Consider the following 20,566-nt stretch of genomic DNA (forward strand, 5'->3'; position numbering starts at 1 on the left):
TACAGTCATTCAAGATCAGTCCAGCTATTGCAAATGTCAGGTTCTGTTGGGGGAAGCCAAGCAATGTCAAACCGTATTTGAATCCTCTGTTCAAAAAAAAGCAGAAAGCCTCTGATGAGAACTTATGTATTTTAGGTTATCTACTGGAAACTGCTTACGTGATGCAAGGATGGGGTCACATTTGGGTAGGATATTAAGAATCTTTTCATTTTTTGCTCCAAGTGCATACCTTACTCTATAGAAGAAAGATGTTCTTGGAAAATGTGGAAGTACCTACAGAGTCTTGGGCTACAACTCAAATTGCTCTGCTTGGCTATGGCTTGTCTCCATTGTTTATAAAACTCAATATATATGACAAAAATAGACACAATTGAAAGTAAATGAGGAGGAAGTAAATGTATTTGACCTCCACATATGCCAGCTAAAAGCTGACTTTGAAGCAATGATGGTATGGGAGATATGGGACAACCTGATGCAAAGCAGACCTGAGTAGATTGGTAAAATACCATCTGACATTTCCCTGGTGATGTATGGCATTTTAGAGCATTTTCTATCTGTAAACTTAAAAAAGGTGCATAAACCCAGAGCCTCATTTGCCCAGTGAAGTATAGAATATTAAATGACTTGCCAGGGAACACATAGCAGGTTAATGGCAAAGCTATTGATCCAAGTCTTTCCTTCATCCTGCATTACAGAGCTGTTTCTTAGACTTTCGTTTTGGATCATTCTTTGGTTGGAACCTCTGCTCCTTCAAATATATTTCACCTTACAAATTGGCACAAAGTTATATGCACCAATTGACATAAGCATAATCAAGACCAAAACTTACACAACTATCAGTTTTGCATGGTGAATATACTATATGTATTATCAACCTTATGCTATTATTAAAAACACATTACTGCATACTAAACACATTTAGCATACTAAAATTGGATTATCAGTGAATTTTGTCAAAAATAAATCCCCAGTGATACGCAGGAAGTTTCCAGGTCTAGCATCCTAGGGATAATATTTCATGAGCTCTAGCATCCTAGGGGTAATATTTCATGAGCCAAGACAGCAGAATTAGAGAGAATGCTGCACTAAAGAGGAAGATGGGCTGCAACCCAAGCTGTATGAGGCCACTGGTAATGCTGTTATTGATGTCATTGGGCTAGACTTTCAACTTTTGAATAACCTGAAAGTAGAGAGGCAAACAGGAGAGCGGAGTGAGACAGCCCCAGCTGGGACTGATCTGGTCTGAATAGCTCGGCTGGGCACACCATAACTACAGATACAGATATAAAACCTGTGCCAAGTTGAAACTTGGGAGCAATTTCTAGAAAAGCAGAAATCCTTTACCTTAGACTGTACATGTGAACTGAGAAGATGATAGCCCTTACTGATGCCTTGAAAACTGCGGAGTTTGGAGGAAAAAGCTCTGCAGCACCAAAAGGGCACAATCAGACAGCTTAGAGATAAAACCACTTTCCTCTCTTCCTCAGTCTACATCACTAAAGCAAAAAGCAGGGGGCTACCCTTAATTAGGCAGATGTGAAAAAGCTAAACTGAGGAACAAGTGCTCATTTTGAGATGACCTGTAGGTCAGGTTTCAAACTGAACCATTTTAAGATTTAAAAATAGAGTCTGTCCTACAGATAGATGGAGTCACTTCTTCACCTGGCATCAATTAAGCATTGCTTGAATGCAGTCAGTAGGCTGAGAGATCTGGAGGGCTCTCCCTTCACCTTTCACTCACCTTTATCAGTCAGGAGAAGAAAAGGGAAGGACAGTTCTATACACGGTTCATGTATGCAATTGACTTTGCCTGTATTTTTATTTTGGAAACTCTGAGCAGTAGGTAATGAAAACCTATCGCTAATGAAAATCTATCCTAAACTAGAGCTAGGTAAATAACCTTTTTAATGGTTTAGACCCCGTATGTCAGCATCGAAAGCTCACAGGCTGAAATGTTCTTCAGTCTAACTGATGCTTTAAATTATTTTAATGACTACCATTTTATATTTTAACTCCTTGGACCAATTGCAAAATTGTTCTAAATTTCAGCTTCGCCATTCAATTATCACGAGCCACATAAAACTCTTCTAGTTTCCTGCTCTGATGGGATCTGCACATTTGCAATTCTCCTTCCCAGTGCACTTGTGTGTGCAGCTTTCAAACTCTCTCTGCCAGTAAAACCGAATTATTTGATTGTTCCAAGAAAACGAACACAAAGGGGACATAAAAAGATCAGGCTGAATTTATTTAAGATTTGGATAAACATCCGTGGAACGCTCTGGCATTATTTGCCAAGCTCTTTTTAGCGCTGTGGTGGTACAGCATTTTGGATAGTGTGATGCCTAAGCTAACCAGGCTCACTCAGCATCTTCCTCCAGGACAGGATTGCAGAGAGGTTGTATAACCCAAGTGTGTTGCACCCACTCACTCACTGTAAACTCAGACCCTGCAAAACTTCCTGGAGAATGAAGAATTAAAGGAGAAAATTGTTCAAAGCATTACAATGTGCAATTTCAATGGAAGGCATAATAGATGTAGCCGTGTAGGAGGATATTACTTCATTACAAACCTAAATCAGATGCCCAAAGATTTCTGTCATCTCCAGAGACCATTCCATCAGGCTTTACAAGAGGTTTTCCAGTGGAAGAAAAATAGCTCCCCCCTCCCTTCAGGCTTGAGAAAGTTGTATGGCTTTTTTAATGGTTTCTAATGAAATTCCGTATTATTGCTTCTCCCCTGGGAGACTTCAAAAGTCATGCAAACTTCACAGAGCCCACATGTTCGTAAACCTCAAGCAAAAGACCAGTAAGGAAATAAATTGCAGTTCTCCAATTAGCATTTGACATTCTCTACTGTTTTTTGCTGGGTGAATTTGTCTTTCTTTTAAACCATGCTGATAAATTAAATGAGTTACTAAACCCGACATTATTTCATGTTTTAAGGCACACTGAAATCAAACACTCCAATTCACAATGGGATTTGTTTTCTGCATAATATTTGGGGGAAATATGAAACAAACCCAGCAGTTTCCAACATGTTAAAGGGGCTAATATGTACATGAATATTTTCTTCAAGCTCCTTATTGTGTATTCACAGCTTCTGCCAAACACAACAACAGAGACAGGGCATTAGGATATGAAATGGGAAGTGGTCAAATTTTCAAAGTGAGCTGCTGGGTGCCAAACACTTTTGAAAATCTGGCCCCTGACTCTTTGGTGCTGTTCCAGAAAGAAATATCTCTATGTTGGCAGCTGGCCAACCAGCTTTGGAAATCGTTTTGCACAGTTATTTCAGTAAAGCATAAAAGCTGATCCTCAGCTTTCTCTGCCTGATTAAGCACTGTCACCAATCACTATGCAGCTCCAAGGTACGCATGAAATATTCCTAGATAAATCCTCCATCTCCAGAGAAATGTGTTTCCTGTACAACTGTAAATCCAGGTTCTGTGTTGAAACTAATCCAGTCTGGCAGTGCTATGGCCCTAGAAAAGTTTCCTCAGAAACAACAAACTTATGCAATGGCAAAGTCATCCAATCTTTTCATGCCACTATATTATATTAAAAACACCTGGTTTATTTATACAATGACTTACAGATCAGGGACCTAGAAATAATCATACATAAACTTTATAGCAAAAAATATACATATAATAATTCATCCTTCTATGATATATAGAAATGATGTATATTTGTGTGTGTGTACATATATATAAATATATGGGTTGTACTTACGTTTAGGGCACTTGTGTATAGACGTGTATCTACATACACACAGTATACATTTATATATCTTTCTAGGTGCCATGTGTGTATACATAAACACACATAAATACACACACAGGAGTATATTTACACTCTGTGAGTAGATGTGTACTTTGCAGAATCGGCACACAAACAGCTGGAGTCCTTCGCTGGCTGTGAGCATTAAAGGGGTCAGTGACCACCCACATCAATGTCCGCAGAAAGAGAACTAATGTCATCGCTGTGGGCACAGGACTGGCTTGATGCATCTTCCTTTGTGAAGAACTAAATTTGCTGGACAGTGGCACCCTGCAACGCAGGGCTTGTTGCATGGGCCAATCTCATTCCAGTTGTCACATGTTTTGACGCATCCTGGACCACAGGTATCATAAACTGCACCGTGTTTACACTGGGTTGCTGAAAGGCAGTTAAAAGGAAAAAAATATGCATATTACACAGAGTCACACAGGGAAAGTTACGTATCTCTTTGCTTGGTTTCTACTGCAAATATCGAAAAAGCACATTTTGGTATGATGCTCATTTAGAGGAAAAAATTACTTGTAAAGAGATTCCACTATATTAAATGCAGCACTACTTTACATCACAAATATAAAGGTAGCAAAATTTCTAATAAAAAAGGCATCAAGTTCCTAGCAGTCTTGAACTTTTTGAGAATTTTGACACAGCTGACGGTATATAAGGCTTTGGCAAGGTTTCTATCTACAAGCAGAACTATACTTTATATTTAAGGCTCAACTTTGTTTATGTATTTGTTACAATGCCTTTTATCAAAGATTCCTGAAACATTTACAAGGACAGACAGTTATTATCAGTCCCACTCCTACAGAAAGAAGAGGAGAAAGGAGAGTCATTCACCACATCAGACTTCCTATTCCTAAGATTATACATTAAATATTGCAGCAAATCAAAACAATGCTGTTAATTCAGTAGCACCATTTCAAAAGCAAAAAAATTTCTTAAAAAACCAATTATTTCAATGCTTTATGCTATTTTTACCAAGGGATCACTGAAAATAAGGATTCTTACACTTAATGATTCCAGTATCTATTCACTGATTTATGTAGTTGACAGTTCAATGCATTTCCAACACAAGAGACCACTGAGGCCTCAGCTAAAAGCACTATACCCCCTCCAGATCAATATTTAAACTCTTCACATTTTATATCCTGCCTTTTTAGTATGGAGAATAATATATGGTTTGATAGTGAATGAAAGTCTGTTATTCTCTCTAACGTCTGTGCTGATGGCAAAAACAAGTACTGATAAAATGGTTTATAGATGGTAAGGGACTCTCAAGCATCCAGAATCATCTCTTGCTATTTACAGAGAGGTGGTTGCATTGAGAAGGTTTCTTCCATTTCGAGAGAGATTGAAGGTCCAGATTTTTTAAGGAACAGTTCTGTTATGGATGGAAAAATGCTGTTTTGTTGTGAGGATTGGTCTTAGAGTACCATTACAGTACTGTTTGTATTCATAAAGAGAAAATAGGCAGAAATAAATTGATTAAATATGTATAAGAGTGCATCACAGAGGATGGAAGTCTTAGTGCTAAGGCATCATAAATTTAAGGGGTTCCTCTACACCAGTAACAAAGTGATCTTCAAAACAGCATCAGCTTCTTGCAAGTTTTACTTCTTATGCATTTTATCACATTTATATGTATGTGAAAAGTAGCCCTGAAGAAAGAAGTCTGGCAAGAATGCATACAAAGTTCTCAGGACACAGATATTAAATAAGCAAACAAAAAATTGGATAGTACAGCAGAAAATGACCCTGGAGTTACAGAGAATCAACAGCTGAGTATTAGATAGATATTAGATATTAGGAAAAAAAAGCTTTCTAGCTTTAAGCATGAGAAAGCACCAGAGCAAACTACCTAAAAACTCTGTGAGACATCTTTTACTGAACATCATTTTAGAATAGGTTTGAAAAAACATCTTTCAGCAATGTTCAAGATAGTCTTATTCAGCTTGTGGGTATAGATCTTTTGAGAACTTTTGTTCAGCTTTACATTTCTGTCTTGCTCGGCATGATAACTTTCATGCACATTGAAGAAGGAACAAACAAAAGGAGTAACTAAAATGAAATTTAAATGAAACAGGAAATTTAGAAGGTGGGAAAAACATGCAAGCAATATTGAGTGTACAGTAAAATGTTAGATTCACAACAAGCTCTGCACCTATGTTGTGTGTTAAGAATAGAGATTGAAACTCTGTAAGAGGGGAAATGAAAATGTGCAGAGCTCCCAGGAGCTTTGCAAACAATGTATTAACTGTCTAGAAAAGTAGACCAAGATGTTCAAAGATGGATAGCGACTGTCCACACACAGAGTGAATTACCTTGAGTGGGCTCTTTACTAGAAGCTTTCGTCCCTCTTCTGTGAGAATGAGTTTCCCTTAAAAGGATCTCTAATTGACCAACCACAAACTGAAACACTAGGCTTCAGTACATGCAGTTTCCACATAGAAAGGTCTGCAAACTTCAGTTTTTAGGCTGCACAGGTTTCATCCCACAAAGCTTTACTGTAGTAATAGCTGGCCTGTTTGTTCCACCTGAGCTCTGTTTGGTGCCTCAGCCAGTGGGTTTGAGGAAAGTTGGCCAAGGTCTCCTTTCCACTTCCTCATCTCTGCCCCAGAGCAAATGAGAATATATTACAGCCTGCCCTTGGCAGCCATGGCATCTGTAAGTACTCCCCAGCTCTGCTCTATCACACATGGATGTGGTATGTCAAAACACCTCCTTCTCCTTCAGATGATGCCATGTAAAAGATATGACTTTTATTTTCTGCTGTAGGCAGTCTATAATAGCATTATTAATTTGCTGTCAAGGGAAAAATTAGAAGAGTACAATGGCTGCTGTTTAAGTTCCTTGGATGGCTTTTATTGTTGAGTGCTTCAGTTGTTAACATGTGGTGTGATTGATCCAGAACATTCCACTTCATCAACAGTTTAAAAAATAAAAATAAAGACATTCTGCAGCAGGCTTCCCAGGGACTGCTGAAATGAATCAGTACCATGTAAACATGGAAAACAGAAGTGATGCCTTTGCACCCGTCTTTTAAGGCAAATTCCTCTCTTAAAGAACTGAGCTCTGTTAGTAATAACTTCCTTAGTGCACTACCAAAAAAAATCAAAAACCCAACCCCAAAGTACAAAAGTTACTAATAATACTGCATTTTGCAATGTTACCAGTCCCAACAGGATTTTTCCACTCTTCTTCTAGAACATGTGTTTGGCATGACAGATGTGAGCTTCCTCAGACCGCTTTCTGAGCTGGCAGGATGATAGCCAGCTTCAGTCCAGAAGCCATATAGTCACATAAATACAGCACTGTGCCTGAGTTAATAAACCCTGCCTAATAAGGCTATACAGTTTTCAGACCAGAGCTGGTGTATTCTAGCCAGTTTGGCAGTTTCACAGAGAAGGCTTGTATCTGTCTGCTCCTGTCTTTGTAGACATGGCTGTAATTATTTAGGAGGAATTCTTGTTCCACAATACAAAAGCCGAAATACCTAGCATGGAACTGCTGAAGGATTCCCTTGGTGAATGATATATCTGGTAAATCTGATTCCACAGAAATTTCTGAGCTAATATTTGTGCATCAATGAATCATCCTGCTGCTTCTGATGGTGTTGCACCATTTGGGCTTTTGAGGTGTTCTGTAGGACTTTCAAACTGAATGTCACTCATGGTGCTTGCAATTCAAAACATCTCTGTCTAGCACAGTAGAAGGCAATAGTTCTGGGCACTGACCTTCTAATGATACACTTGTGTTAATCTTTTCAACTTTCAATTTTTAATGAGTTTCCACAGAAAAGTCAGAATAGCCTTCTGACACATACTCACATGGAATAAAGCAATTAAACGAAAGCAGCATATAACAGGGAAAAAGAGTGACTTTGGCCAAACAATTCTACAGCAGAGAAAAGGGGACCCAGGAGAGAAGAATCAAAATCAGATATACACTCATCCTTCTCTAGTTCAACTGATCACGTAGCAAAAAGATAAAATTATTCAGTTTTTATGAGGCTGTTGGAGCATGTCAGCACATCAGTGCTACGATGTGAACCTTGCACTTTATTATAGTCCATATCTGCTTTTTCTTCTTGCCTGTGTAGTCATGCCCATGGCAGGGAGTTATTGCCCTCTGCCATCCTTGAGTCTTCTTTCTCTCAGTGCCCTCAGAAATTCAGTGTTAAATTACTATGGCCCAAGGCCTTTCACCACTTCAATTTACTTAATTTCATTTTATAAACTGCTTGCTTAACCTTTCTTGGGCTAAAAAGAAAAATCTTTTTTCTATCATCTCCTTTCCTTTTCAGACCTCTTCCTTCCATTTGTATCCTTTCATTTCCCTCTTGCATGTATCAATTTTTCCTATTTCTCCTTTCTCTCACACTGTCTCTCCTGGGTTTTTTTTCTTCTCCTTCACACATCATATTTCTTCCTGTGCCCATCCTAACAGGTCTCACTCCCCACTACTTCCCATGGAAACCCATATTACTTTCCAAACCTTCTCAGTTCAGGTGCAGATCTCACCAACCCTTTCCTACCCTAACCATTTTCCTTACTCGTTAGCTTCTTCTCTTCACCCCTCCAGTTAAATGACAGCTGACATTCCCCTTACCAAGCCATCCTCAAAAGACAGCAAACCTTGAGCAGCAGTATTTCACAGAGGACTTAAGAGGAGGGTACGCTGCCGCACTGGGGGAGGAGGAAGACCATGTAGGGAACACAACATGTAATTCAGCCTCCTGAGCATCTTGTTTGGCTGGGTCTCCAGACAACACAATCTTTCTAAAGATTATAAAAATGAACTAAAAGTGTACAGCAATCAGAGTAGAGGAACTGCTAACCACACAAGATCTGGTTTTATTACACACAAAAGAATAATTAAAACCTGACTTTACTAATAAGGATACTTCATTTGCATCAGAACACAGCTCTTCCAAGTATCAACAGCTATGAAATGTCAAGCAGGAAATGAAAGTCACAGAACACTGAAGTTTTATTACAGATATATTGTTTCATACCCAGGAACTTTCATCGGTAATTAGGACACAATAATTGTAACTACAAGTTTTGGGGAGAAAAAAGTAAGCTAAAGATTAAAATCTTGATGCTGGCTACTGGTAACATTGCAGTGGAAGCACTTAAATGCTTACTGTACAATTTACAGTAGAAGATGGTGCTACTTGTTTGACATTGGATGCTAAAGTAAGTGTTTTGAGACTACTAGACCATATACAGCTTATCTATATTTTCTGCTTAACAAGATTTCCCCTTTCCCTTTAGCAGTCTGCACTGAGATTAAAAACTCATGTAGATTTAAACACTTTTCATTAACTTTAATGGAGGATATATGTTTAAATTCCTTCGTAATGTTCTGTCAATGACTGGTTTTGCCTTAGAAACTTTTCTTGTCTTTGGTAAAATGCCAGAAAAAATTGTGAAAAGCCTCAGTTGGTTAAGTCGTGATATGCCAACTATAAACTCCTTAAAGCAGGGATTGGAGTTTTTATTCTTTTTACAGCATCTGCCACAGTGAGCTCTCAGTCTGAAGTGCTTTGGTCAAAAAAAAAAAAAAAAAAAAAGTTAGGATGCTTGTTTCAGGTTCTGCATGGATCTGCTATCAGCTCAATAGATTAAAATTACATACATTATTAGTGCTGTCTGAGACCACATCCTTGAATAGGGCTTTCACTTAGTGACACCCTGTTTGGATTGTTCTGTTCCTTTATAAGAAAAAAAAAATGAGCCTTTCAGGAACAGTCAATCAAATGCAATTTTCTCTGTCACTCACTGATCTCTGCTATTGTGCCTTCAACAGAAAAGGAAATTGAAGTTGAGAGAGTAGACCCTGAGCCACATGCAATCACCAAAATGGACCACAGAGTAATAGCTCTTTGACCAGCACTGAGTATCCTTCTCTCATTTTTTTTTCCAACTACTGTCAATTGCTTTACATAAATCTGAATACATTTCCAGGCAAACCGATGCCATTATAGAATGTCCTAAATTAATGAGACCATCATCAGGGGAAATATTCATCTGCAATATTGCATTTTATTTCAAGTGCCCATGACCACAGGCCACCACTTCTCATGGAAACAATTACTCACAGTTACTTGCAATTAATGCAGTCCTAATCACACAGGGAATCTAGTCCAAGTACCAAAATTAATGCAGGTTTGCATTTTAATATTCCCTTTAAATACATTGTCTCTTCTTCCCTTGTTGAACCTACTGCAGTGATATATGCATGTTGCCTCTGGAAATAAAACTGTGCTTTAACAGGAGGTCAAAGGAGTTTAAACATTATCTGTAATCAACTGTTTACATATCCTGAAAGAAAAACGCATTTACTTCTTCCTGGAAGTACATAAAATTAAGATAGGCATCATTAGAGGTGAAAAGTTTTTCAGTGAAATAAACATTTCTAGTATTTGATGGTTGAAAATCTTCCCTGGTAAGGTCTTTCTCTGTAACTCAGAATGCCACTTCCCCACTGGTGCAATCCCAGTCCTTTCTGGGCAGTTCATTTTTGATCTCCGCTGCCAGTAAAAGGATACTAGCCTATTAGCCTATGCACTGGCTTACAAAAAAGCAGTCCCAAAACACTTTACCTGCACAGTTCTGCTCCGGTACCCACTGGACTTTAAGCCCTTCCCTCTGACAGGCTCGGGTGTATGCCAGGAACGACTCACAGTAGCAGTTTTTATGGACTGGGCACTCACACATGTCTGTCACACAGGACCTGCAGAACAAAGCCCCAAAACAAATAAGTAAGGAAAGCTTTGGCAGATATCTGTCCAAGGTTTGGACTTGTCTACTTTCCGGTCACATGGAGTTCAATACCACAGCAACTTGTGCTAAACAGCAAGAAAGTTAAACATGTCTCTGCTGTCACATCCCAAGGACTCATCTCTTTTTTGATGTGCTGCTCAGATGCAGAGAAGTCTCAAGAGCACCGGGGAGAGAACCATGCAGAAATAGGGAGGTGAAAAGACCAAAGAAACATCAGGCAGAGAGGACCAAGACCACAGTAGGAGAAGGCAAACTCCGTTTTTGCAATGATTTTGTGTGAACACTTCTTTCTTATTCCCTGGAAAGTAATAATTTAATAATTTTACCAATAGTAATAGCAGCAGTGTTAAGTGGATGACTTCTGCAGGTAATGAGCACATGCCCTTCCATGCAACGGATGAGAAATGGTGCCTTCTCTCCAGGTTACCTCCAGCATCTCCCCACTTTGAAGGCCCCAAAATAGCTATATGCCTGTTTTCTCAGCAGCATCACTACTAAATACCTGACTGTAAGAGACTCCAAAGGAGCAAGGGTGATGCAGCATAACTGAGCAATTGTCATGCTAGGAAATCCCCCAGGCGCTTGTTCATACCACCATATTCTTCCATTGCATAAGATGGAATCACCACAAAACATGGCAAGGAGCAAAGCTGCTAGCATGGCCCTAAGTGAAACTGCTACTGCATATGTCACCACTGTATTTCAAGTTAGCTCATCCAGAATGTGTGCCCATTTGGCACAGACCTAAAATATAACTGGCAAGAGCTGGTGAATTTGCATTTGGCAGTTTCTACATATGCAAAGTGCTTAGAGGCTTCTGCAAATGCAGCAATGCAAATTCAGAAATGCCAAGTATCTACTGCTCTGAGTGGAATCATTAGAAGGCAGGGACAAAGGAGCAGGGAAGACATACTCGACCCTCTGAAAATCACGCCCTCAGTTCCTCTGCTTTCCACTGAGGGTGCTCTGTGCATGCACCTTGAGTGTCAATGGCCCCCCTGCTCCACGCACATTCAGGGACTTCTCCGTTCCTGAGAGGACAAGGCAACTTTTGTGGGAGGCATAAATCCTCCAGAAAGAACAAGGGCTGAAGTAAAAAATGAGCTCTCCATGTTAAGTGCTCTTGCTGTGGGCCAAAAATTCGATTGTCTATAGGAAAACGATGGATATAGGCTTAATTTCTCAGAAACTTTCCCCACAGCTGAATAGGTAACAGCTTGGAAAAGGTGTAAGCACCTTAGTCAAAGTAATCGGGAGCCCTAATGCCCATAAAATGCTTTAGAGTCATTGGGAACCCTTTATTCAAAACTAGGAGAGAGGATTAGTGATCCTTCAAACACAGACAAGCTTGGTTTTTGCATATCCACCAGTGCCCCTTAAGGAGGAGTATTTCACCTTGCCGAAGTCACTGGATATTTCAGCGACCATTCATATGGTTAAACCTGACAGTTCTGCTTGACATTTCCATGAGCTTTCAATCATTTTACTTTCAGTGGACCCGCAACATGAAATTACCTAAAAATTCACTGTGACAAATAAGCAACCTAAGTGCTAATGTAACAAGGTTACCTGTCCTGCATTTACTAATATATATGTACTGTGGATAAACAGAATTGCTTTGGATCAAATATATGATATGTTCATATTTACAGACCAGTGGTTTTCATCTGAAATAAGTTTACTTTCTAGGGACAATGTAATTTTATTTCACTTTAGTTCTGCGGTTGGTCCTTTTACATCTTTCCCAGTAACAGATGTTGCTGTATGGGTATCACAGCTGATAGGCTGCAAGGAACAGATTAGCACAACATCCTTGGCATTGTTTAATGTTGTTAGCTGATAAAACACCTTGTATAAGCACAAAGGGTCACCTTTTTACGTAACACACTCAATAACTTTACACTGTTTCCTTTGGCCACAACATGTTTGTGATCTTTTGCTAGCATCCCTGCAACAGGCATTGCTCCATATACCCCACACCGTTCAGGAGGTGTGTGTCTCATTTTACATTGAAGTAGATCCTTGTTTGCTGCTGCAGCAAATTATTATCACAGTCTGTAATAGTCTCCACAGATAGAGTCCATTATCAAGATACCATTTCATCATCTTTTTGTTTCTGTGCTAGCCTCCTTCATCAATCACATTTTACTGCTCTCCACTGAGATTTAGTTATTATTAATGCCTGCAGTGTTTAGGGATGCTTGCCAGTGCCAGGCTGGCTACATGTTCACTGACTTCCTGCCTTAGAAATTACAAAATCCTAAACCTGAGGTACTTCCTCTGCTTTTTAGAGCATAAATACATTTTTTTACCACTACTCAGAGGGGGACACCACCTCCTGCACTGAGTCAATGCACCTACAGCTACCTCAGGTTCTTGCATCAGGTCAGGAAATCTCCAGGCTCACTGTCAATCACCCAGCCTTTTTAATCATTAACATGTTCATGGCAAGGCTAGCACTCACTCTGACAAAGCCTGGGCATGATCTGGGAGATTAGGGAGGCCAGGGCACCGTTCCCAGTCTACAAGAGGGCAGCAATGCTCTTTGAGGGTGCAGAGAGTTTAGCCCCTACGTACACGTGAACAACACTACACCATTAACCCTGGGCATTGAAATGGCCTTGGACATCCAGACAGGCTCCAGAGTGAAACATCCCCACTTTGGCTGGGATCAGCACTATTTGCAACAGTGTTCAGCATGGGTGTCCACTAAGGAAGGTAGCATGCCACGTACAACACAAACAATCCTCTGATTCATTACACACCTAATTGCTTGTGTAACTTTTATTTTCCTGAAGTGTTTAATCCTGGTGACAGCTGCTGGGCTCAAGCCCTGGGCTTGGCTGAGGACCAATCATCAGACTGGAGTGGTTTTATTAATGAACTACAATTGCTAATGGTTTGTAAGGTTTAATTAATTAATTAATTAAGGATAAATGAAAGATGAGTGTAAAGGAAACTATATCCACAGCTGCCAAGCCTAGTCAATCAAAATAAAACCTTCTTTTTTTTTCCCAGTGAAATTCCTTGCTGGCAAGTTTAAGGCATTAATATTAATTGTAGTTAGATGGATTGGCAGTTGGGGGAGGGGGATTATTTTATATCACTTCTGAAATCAGCAGGGAGCAGGTATGCGGTTGGTTTGTTAGCCACTGCAAGAGTCAAAGGGCAGTTCTGGGAAAGGATGTGGAAGCAAAAATGTTTGTCCTCTGGGGGCTGGCTAGTGAGGAGAAGCTGCCCATGGCCCATGGGCAAGCTTTGACTTTGGGTCTGTATTTTTTTCAAAACTTCTTGCATTTAATTACATTTCTTACAGTTATTGTTGTTACAGTTGTATGAGAGGGCTATTACAGGATGCTTCACTAGGTAAATTTCAAAACTGATTCTTGTGTGCTGTCCTAATCCTTTCCCCTTGCAAAAATCTTTGGTATGCCCATAGCTTTTTTTTTTTTAACCCTTTCCAGTGATTGATACATTGCAAAAATTACTCTGCTACCTGATTCCGCCTCCTTTTCATTCCTCCTTTGAATCTGATAAATAGATTCGGTGGCACTAACTGCCTCTATGCAGAGGCTTACCTGTAGTCTAATCTGACTGGACTGTACAAGCAACAGAAAAATATACTTTTAGTAAAACTTTGGAGTTACACCGATAATGAAACCATACTGACAAGTTACCATACTGCACATTAACAGAGACTTCAGGTCTTCCAAGGTATTGTGACTCTACCAAGACCAAAACATTTGCTTAACTGAAGTAAAAACATATCGGAAGCTTAAACACCAAAACATTACAGTAATATAGAAATAATCCCACAGGAAAACTGCAGTGCAAGTTACTTATAAAATGAAGCCATTTTACCAGCTATGGAAATACAAGATACTTCAGGCAGCCTTTTGCTCTACCCTTAGTGAAATCATATAGAGATGCAATGATGTTGTGGTCCAAAAGAAAATTACATTTCTTTTAAGGACATATTTACATTTCTAAAAAATACCTGGCTGTGATGGTGCACTTTATCTGGAGTCTCTGCTCCGAGCACAGCCAACCTCTCAGTCCTCAACTGGTATATCAAGTGCCTCACTGTGATTCCTTCTGATGCTGTCTTATGCTGCCCGGAGGGTGCGTGTCAGAGATGGCACTAATTGGGTGTGTATAATCACAAACTGTTGCAAGGGGAAATCCATGAAAGTGAAGGCATCAGGCAGCTGTGGGACACACCCTTGAAGGAGACACACATACATACTCTGTTGCCACATCTTCAAAGCGAACTCTATGAGTACATTCCTTCAGCAACTGCCCTTTTTCACATTAAACCATGGAAAGTCTCCAAGTCCCACAAAGGGCAAAGAACTGAGTCCTGTGCTACATGCACTATTAAAAAGAAGAAGAAAAGTTCACAGTAACAAAGCCTACAGCCTTAGTCCATGCCACACAGGATTAAAATTGCAGATGTTCACTTGCTGAACATGAGCAGTTCCTTTTCCTTTGCAGCTCACACAAATCCAAAACCAGAATCAGCCATTTTAGAAAGGACTATTTCTTTTTGCCTTTTTTTTTTTTTTTCATATTTCAAAATAGGAGTGTTATACAGTGCATTTTTCAAACCTTTTGGTACTTTCAAGAAGTCGCTCTATGCTGATGGAAAACACTAACATCTTTCTCTTTCCACCAGTAAGTCTCAACAGGCTTTACAAAAGCAATTAGAGATACTGCATCACTACATCCATTTTATGTATGTGAAGAGGCCTAAGGTGGTGAAGGGGTTTGTCTTCTATACCTGGGATAAGCTGTACACTTGCAAACTGCAAAGTCTGAAGGATCACCTGCCTAGAGAGGAGGCTTAATTTCCAGCTCCATCATCCTGTGAGGCAGACTTCTTGTGGTAACTTCTTCTTGGGTATGCCAAATCAGAGTTTTTGTACAAGCTTGGCCTAATTCAGTTTTCCTGATCCAAAATTAGACCTCCTTTCTCTTCCTTTACAGGAAAAATAAAAGCCAATGGCTTTTGTCAGTATTTATATTGTTACAGGAAAGTTTGTTTAGGCTGTTTTTCCTACAAAGTTTCAATGACTTGCCATTATTTATGGCCGCAGCTAGAGAAGTCATTTCACAAGGTAAGAAGATGAGAAGATGAGCCACATTCCGATGTATAATGGAAAGGCTCATGCTGTTGCTATTGCAGGCTCTCTCTTGTCTGTATATGCATGTTTAATCTTACTGAAGTATTGAAGCATGGTATGTAGAGCTGGAGACTTTTTATGGCTTTGAGGCTTGGGATCATTCTCTCTTTCTCCACAATTTACTAGTATTAATGCAAAAGCAGCAAATAACTCAGGAGGAAGGTAATTTTGGAGGCTGCTGAAAACACAGAAGCCCTTACATCTATTGCATATTTGTTCAAAGCACTTGCCTGGGGAACAGACTGTTTCATGCAGCAAAGGCAGTAATTTTCAAGGATCATTTCTTCCAAGACCAGGTAACTTTATCTGTACTCTCTCTGTGCTCTTCCCACACATTATAACAATGGTAATATTGCCATTAATAAACTAGGGATCTGGTAAAGGCATCCATAACAAAGTTAAATCATCAGCGCCCTGACCTGTTTTTCTGGTAAGTGGGAAAATGCCCAGAAAAAGTGGCAAGCAGCATACATGCACTTTGTATGGAGACTCCCCCATGGTACAAGAACTCCCACACTGCTGAACTCGCTCAAAAAAAACCCTAAAAATGTGGGAGCAGAAAGGGAACTCACAGCTCATCTTCGGTGAGCAGTGCACAGCAAATCTACTGCAGGCATATGCTTTCCATGGGGAAATCTTGTTCCTATAAAGAGAGCATTGGCCATAAAGCTTGAGAATATCACAGTTGGTTCTGGCAGATTGCAGAAGAGGAGGTTGCAGTAGTAGGCATTTGAATCATGTGTTCAAATTTCACCCTGATCCCTAATTTTTGTGCAACTTTGAGTCAACCATGGACTGTATTGCCACATGGAGTCAAGCAGAAAGAAGTGATAAAATATGCAACTCCACCAAAGGGCAAGAGCTGGATGTGATCTAAGATTTCTAGGGCATAGCAGTCACGTTACACGCACATTGAAGAATCCTAATTCAACTCTGAGTGCCATTGTTCCCACTCCAGTTATTGACTTGGCACTCGGAGATAATTAAACAGAATCTTACAAGATATCTACATCCATCCCTGCTTTGCCAAGGCACCGTTCCAAAGCAGTTATTTAGAGTTCAGTCAACTTGGGAAAATGATACTTTAAATACAAGTTGTAATTATTGTTGGTAATTTCCAAAATAGCAGACAGACAGCAATTCAATTTTGATTTCTTTGCATATCCAGCTCCTTTAAAAAAAGTCAGAACCCATACTTTCCTCACAAAGGGTAAGCAAAAATGTTATTTTCCAGACACTGAATAAATGAAGGTCCGCATAGACCTCTGAAAAAGCATACTGTGCTGCACAATATCACCATAAGCCTATACTATGTACTGCTAAAAGTATTATCCCAAAGCCTTTGGATAAAGCCAAAAAGAGTGTTCTATGTGTATTTTTAACCTTTATATAAAGAACACGCTGTGCCAGAATTGTGTTTTACTGCCTTAACCAACATTACCCACAAGAATATGGTAAAATGAACAATGAAACGTTCTGGAACATTTTCTTAAACTGCATAAAATTAAAGTTCTTGGGACAGCACTACACTACCCTGACACCTATTTATAATCTCTCAGAGTATGTGGTAGCAGTGGTAAAGGCACTTAAAAGGAGGGAAGGAGGAAGAACCAAATAAAGAATGAAATAGCACAGCAACCTTCCCTACGTCTTTCTTCATGATAATTCTCCTACTAATCTGTCGAGTAAGCTTTTTGTATCTTGTGCTTGGATCCTTACAGGCATCTGTGGCTTTAAATGTTCTTTCTGGTCCTGAGAATGGAAAGGTTGGCTAAAATCCCTCCATGGGGAAATAGCTGAACTATGACTGAGGAAGACAATGAAGCCCCATGCTGGGGTCCAAGAAGCATCTGGTATGACTCAGAATATTTCCTAGAGCTGAAGGTTACAGTACAGTTGAGCAGCTGACTTGCCACCTTTAGAGAGAGTGTATTTTTGCTCAAGAAACTCCAGCGGAATCTGGAAACGCCACCCACATCCCTGGAAGAGCTCTATGGGTTTAATATTCAGAAAAAAGTGACCTCCTAAGGGATCTTCTACAAAAAATCCCATCTTTCATACACCCAGTGGTCTGAGTTCTACAGCCTACGTGCTCATCACTGATTTCCTATGGCAGAGTGTTTTGGCCAAATTGACCTACTTTGTGTCTCCAGAACCCCATCATTTCCCCTCAGAAGCCACAACCTAGAAAAATTCCTAAATTTCAGAACTTCCTGTTTTGAATTTCTTAAGCCAATAAGATTCCTTATTACAGATCCTGTTCTGACATAATGCAGCAGTATTCAAGCTACTTCAACAGACCACATCAGGTGTGTATACCAAGTCTTTCTTATAAGAGGAAAAGAAATGGAGGATGTCTTAGTGGAAATTCTTAATATCCACACTAGGATTCTACATTTCCATTCACTGCATCCACACACTTAGCTTAGCACTTACACTGCTCATATGAATTTGCCTTATGACAGAGACACTCCATTGTAATGGAATTTTCAGTGTCCTCTGGCATAGCTACTATGGAAAATCCATCATTATTTTGAGCTTTCATGTTATGTAATTGACATAAAATTTTATCTTTTTTCTCCATGTCTAGACTTGATTTTTAAAGAAGAGTCTACCCAGTCTCCACTTCTTCAGGCACAAGTGGAGACTGAACTGTCATATCTTTTTTAGAGAGAGGAAAAACCTGTCATTTCAATTCAATTTCAAAAAGACAGACATGTTTTAATATCTTTTACCCTTCAAGTGGTACTTTCAATCAATAGTTAAACTTTGTTATTATGTTTCATGCAGTGCAAATTAACATGGCATAGACTAAATGAATCGAATATGACTGCATCAACTTCCACTCTAGTAGACTGAGAGCCCATTAGTGTATTCGGTGTGATAGTCCTCATCTAAGAAAAGCCAGAGGTTTTTGAGGAGCTTATAAATATCCTGGACAGAACTTCAAAAATTATTGAGAAGTTTTGAAGTCATGGCCCTACAGAAACATAAACCATGTAGATATACCAATAGCATATTGCCATAGTCATGAGATAGACCTATAAAATAATACAAGATTTAAATCTTCTAAAATAAAACCAGATCATCTCCTTCTGTCTACTGACAAAATATATCGTGGCCCTGCTATGCTGTGTCATAAAAATATGTCATATCCAATAACAAGCACAATGAAAACATGAAGCAGGAAATATTTCTGAAGTGTAAACATAAGCTGAAGTTATCTTCAGCTTTTGATGATGATTCACTGTATATATTTCCAAGGAGGTCTTGTGATATAATAATAAACAGGCTGGCTAGTTTAGAAACTCACATTCTTAAACTCTGCAGAGCCCAATCCCTGGCTTAACCCATATAAAATTAACTCCAATCAAGCATATTTTTCCTCTAGGTGGCTGCAGAGCGTTTTAAAAGTTGCTGGCTCCAGATGGAATACGGAAGAAAGAGAGCAAGGAAAGAGGAGATAGGAGACCACTACTTAGAAAACAGCTCTCTTGCTCATCTTGCTCCCTTTACAAACCAAAAGCCAAAATCTCATTTCAGCAAAGTCAGGCTCACTGAGCATGCCACCTTCCAGCCTGTCACATGCTCACAGTGCATTTCATCTCAGAGGTCTCCCTGTTTGCTCTTCATCAAAGATAACTGCTAAAACTAGGACTTGCAAGAAGTAGCGTAAAAGCCAGCTTACCTGAATTGAAAAATTAAAAAAACCACTCTGTTCCTTCTTTTATGGCTTCCTGTGTGGTCCTGGCCCAGACCCATACAGACATAGGCACGTAAAGCATGATTTAGGCAGGATTCAAACACCTGAATGCAAAACTGCGGTCCTGGCTTTGTTGCCCTGAACCCCATGAGGCTGACCTTTTCATGCTAGATACTTAGTTCCTTCCTTTACATTTCCTCAGGCACTTCTGCTTTTGCTCTGCATGTTCTCAAGACCATGTGGGCACTGGCAGGCATAAGCCTGATTGGCACCCTGACAGTGAGCTCCTCCTGCCCACTGAGGAGGGCTGTCTTAAAACAGCGGCAGTGCTGCTGTGGTCCCATTCACAATTCAATAGACAAGGGGGAGAGGGTGAGTGTAACAGTTTGATAGTAATATAGGACTCAGCCAGGAGGCAGAGACCTGGTTTCTGGTCTGTGGTCAGTTTGACTTAGCCTGCTACTTCATATGCAGAAAGCTTCGGATAAAAGATGCTCTGTGTACTACCATGGCTCTTTAACCTTCCTGAGTGCAAGATCTTAATTGCAAAACACTGTACAGAGCCTGAAAATACAGTGGGTGAAACACTGGCTCCAGTAAAATGGATGAGGATTTTCCTACTGGCAACACAGGAGCCAAGACTCAGAACTGTCATCAGCCTTTTTTTGCAGTTCTGTACTTCAAGGCTTTGAAGGATCCAGACTCTTTCAGGACACAACTAAACATTAAATTCAAGGTTCCTGAATTAAAATGCCATGAATTAAAATTTTCTGTACTAGACATAGTGACTCCACGACATACCAGCCTGGCCTGGGAGCCACTGGAACCCACATGGATGTTGTAAAGTCAGAATGACCTAATTCTGGGTGAGGTGTGTTGAGATGATATGAGCAGATGGAGCCAAGGTTTGTTCTTCACGACAAACTTACCTTTCAGTATGTTGTTTTGGGCACAGTCATTTACTCGGCTAGATACAGAGAGCCCTGATGTGAATCAGCAGTCTCTAAAGAGAAATGCTGGCCACAAGCATGAGCAAACCCTACTTATCACAGAACGATCATGATCATGGGTTATTTTCCTCCTCATTTGTGGGTGATGCCCAGTGGCAAAGAT

The 20,566-nt window shown here is 39.8% G+C and overlaps 1 protein-coding gene across 1 annotated transcript in view; it reads right to left on the minus strand.

Moving 5' to 3' along the window:
* Positions 1-3,742: 3,742 nt before the first annotated feature.
* Positions 3,743-20,566, minus strand: part of BMPER (BMP binding endothelial regulator) — a 146,774-nt gene continuing 129,950 nt past the window's right edge. Inside the window, exons 14-15 of the mRNA XM_049817188.1 lie at positions 10,387-10,517; positions 3,743-4,157 (exon numbers count right to left, since the gene is read on the minus strand). Of these exons, the coding sequence (XP_049673145.1) occupies positions 3,976-4,157; positions 10,387-10,517 (313 nt within the window). The 3' untranslated portion in view covers positions 3,743-3,975. The remainder of the gene's footprint in view (positions 4,158-10,386; positions 10,518-20,566) is intronic.

This window comes from Accipiter gentilis, chromosome 14, assembly GCF_929443795.1.
Source record: "Accipiter gentilis chromosome 14, bAccGen1.1, whole genome shotgun sequence".
Taxonomy (NCBI): Eukaryota; Metazoa; Chordata; class Aves; order Accipitriformes; family Accipitridae; genus Astur; species Astur gentilis.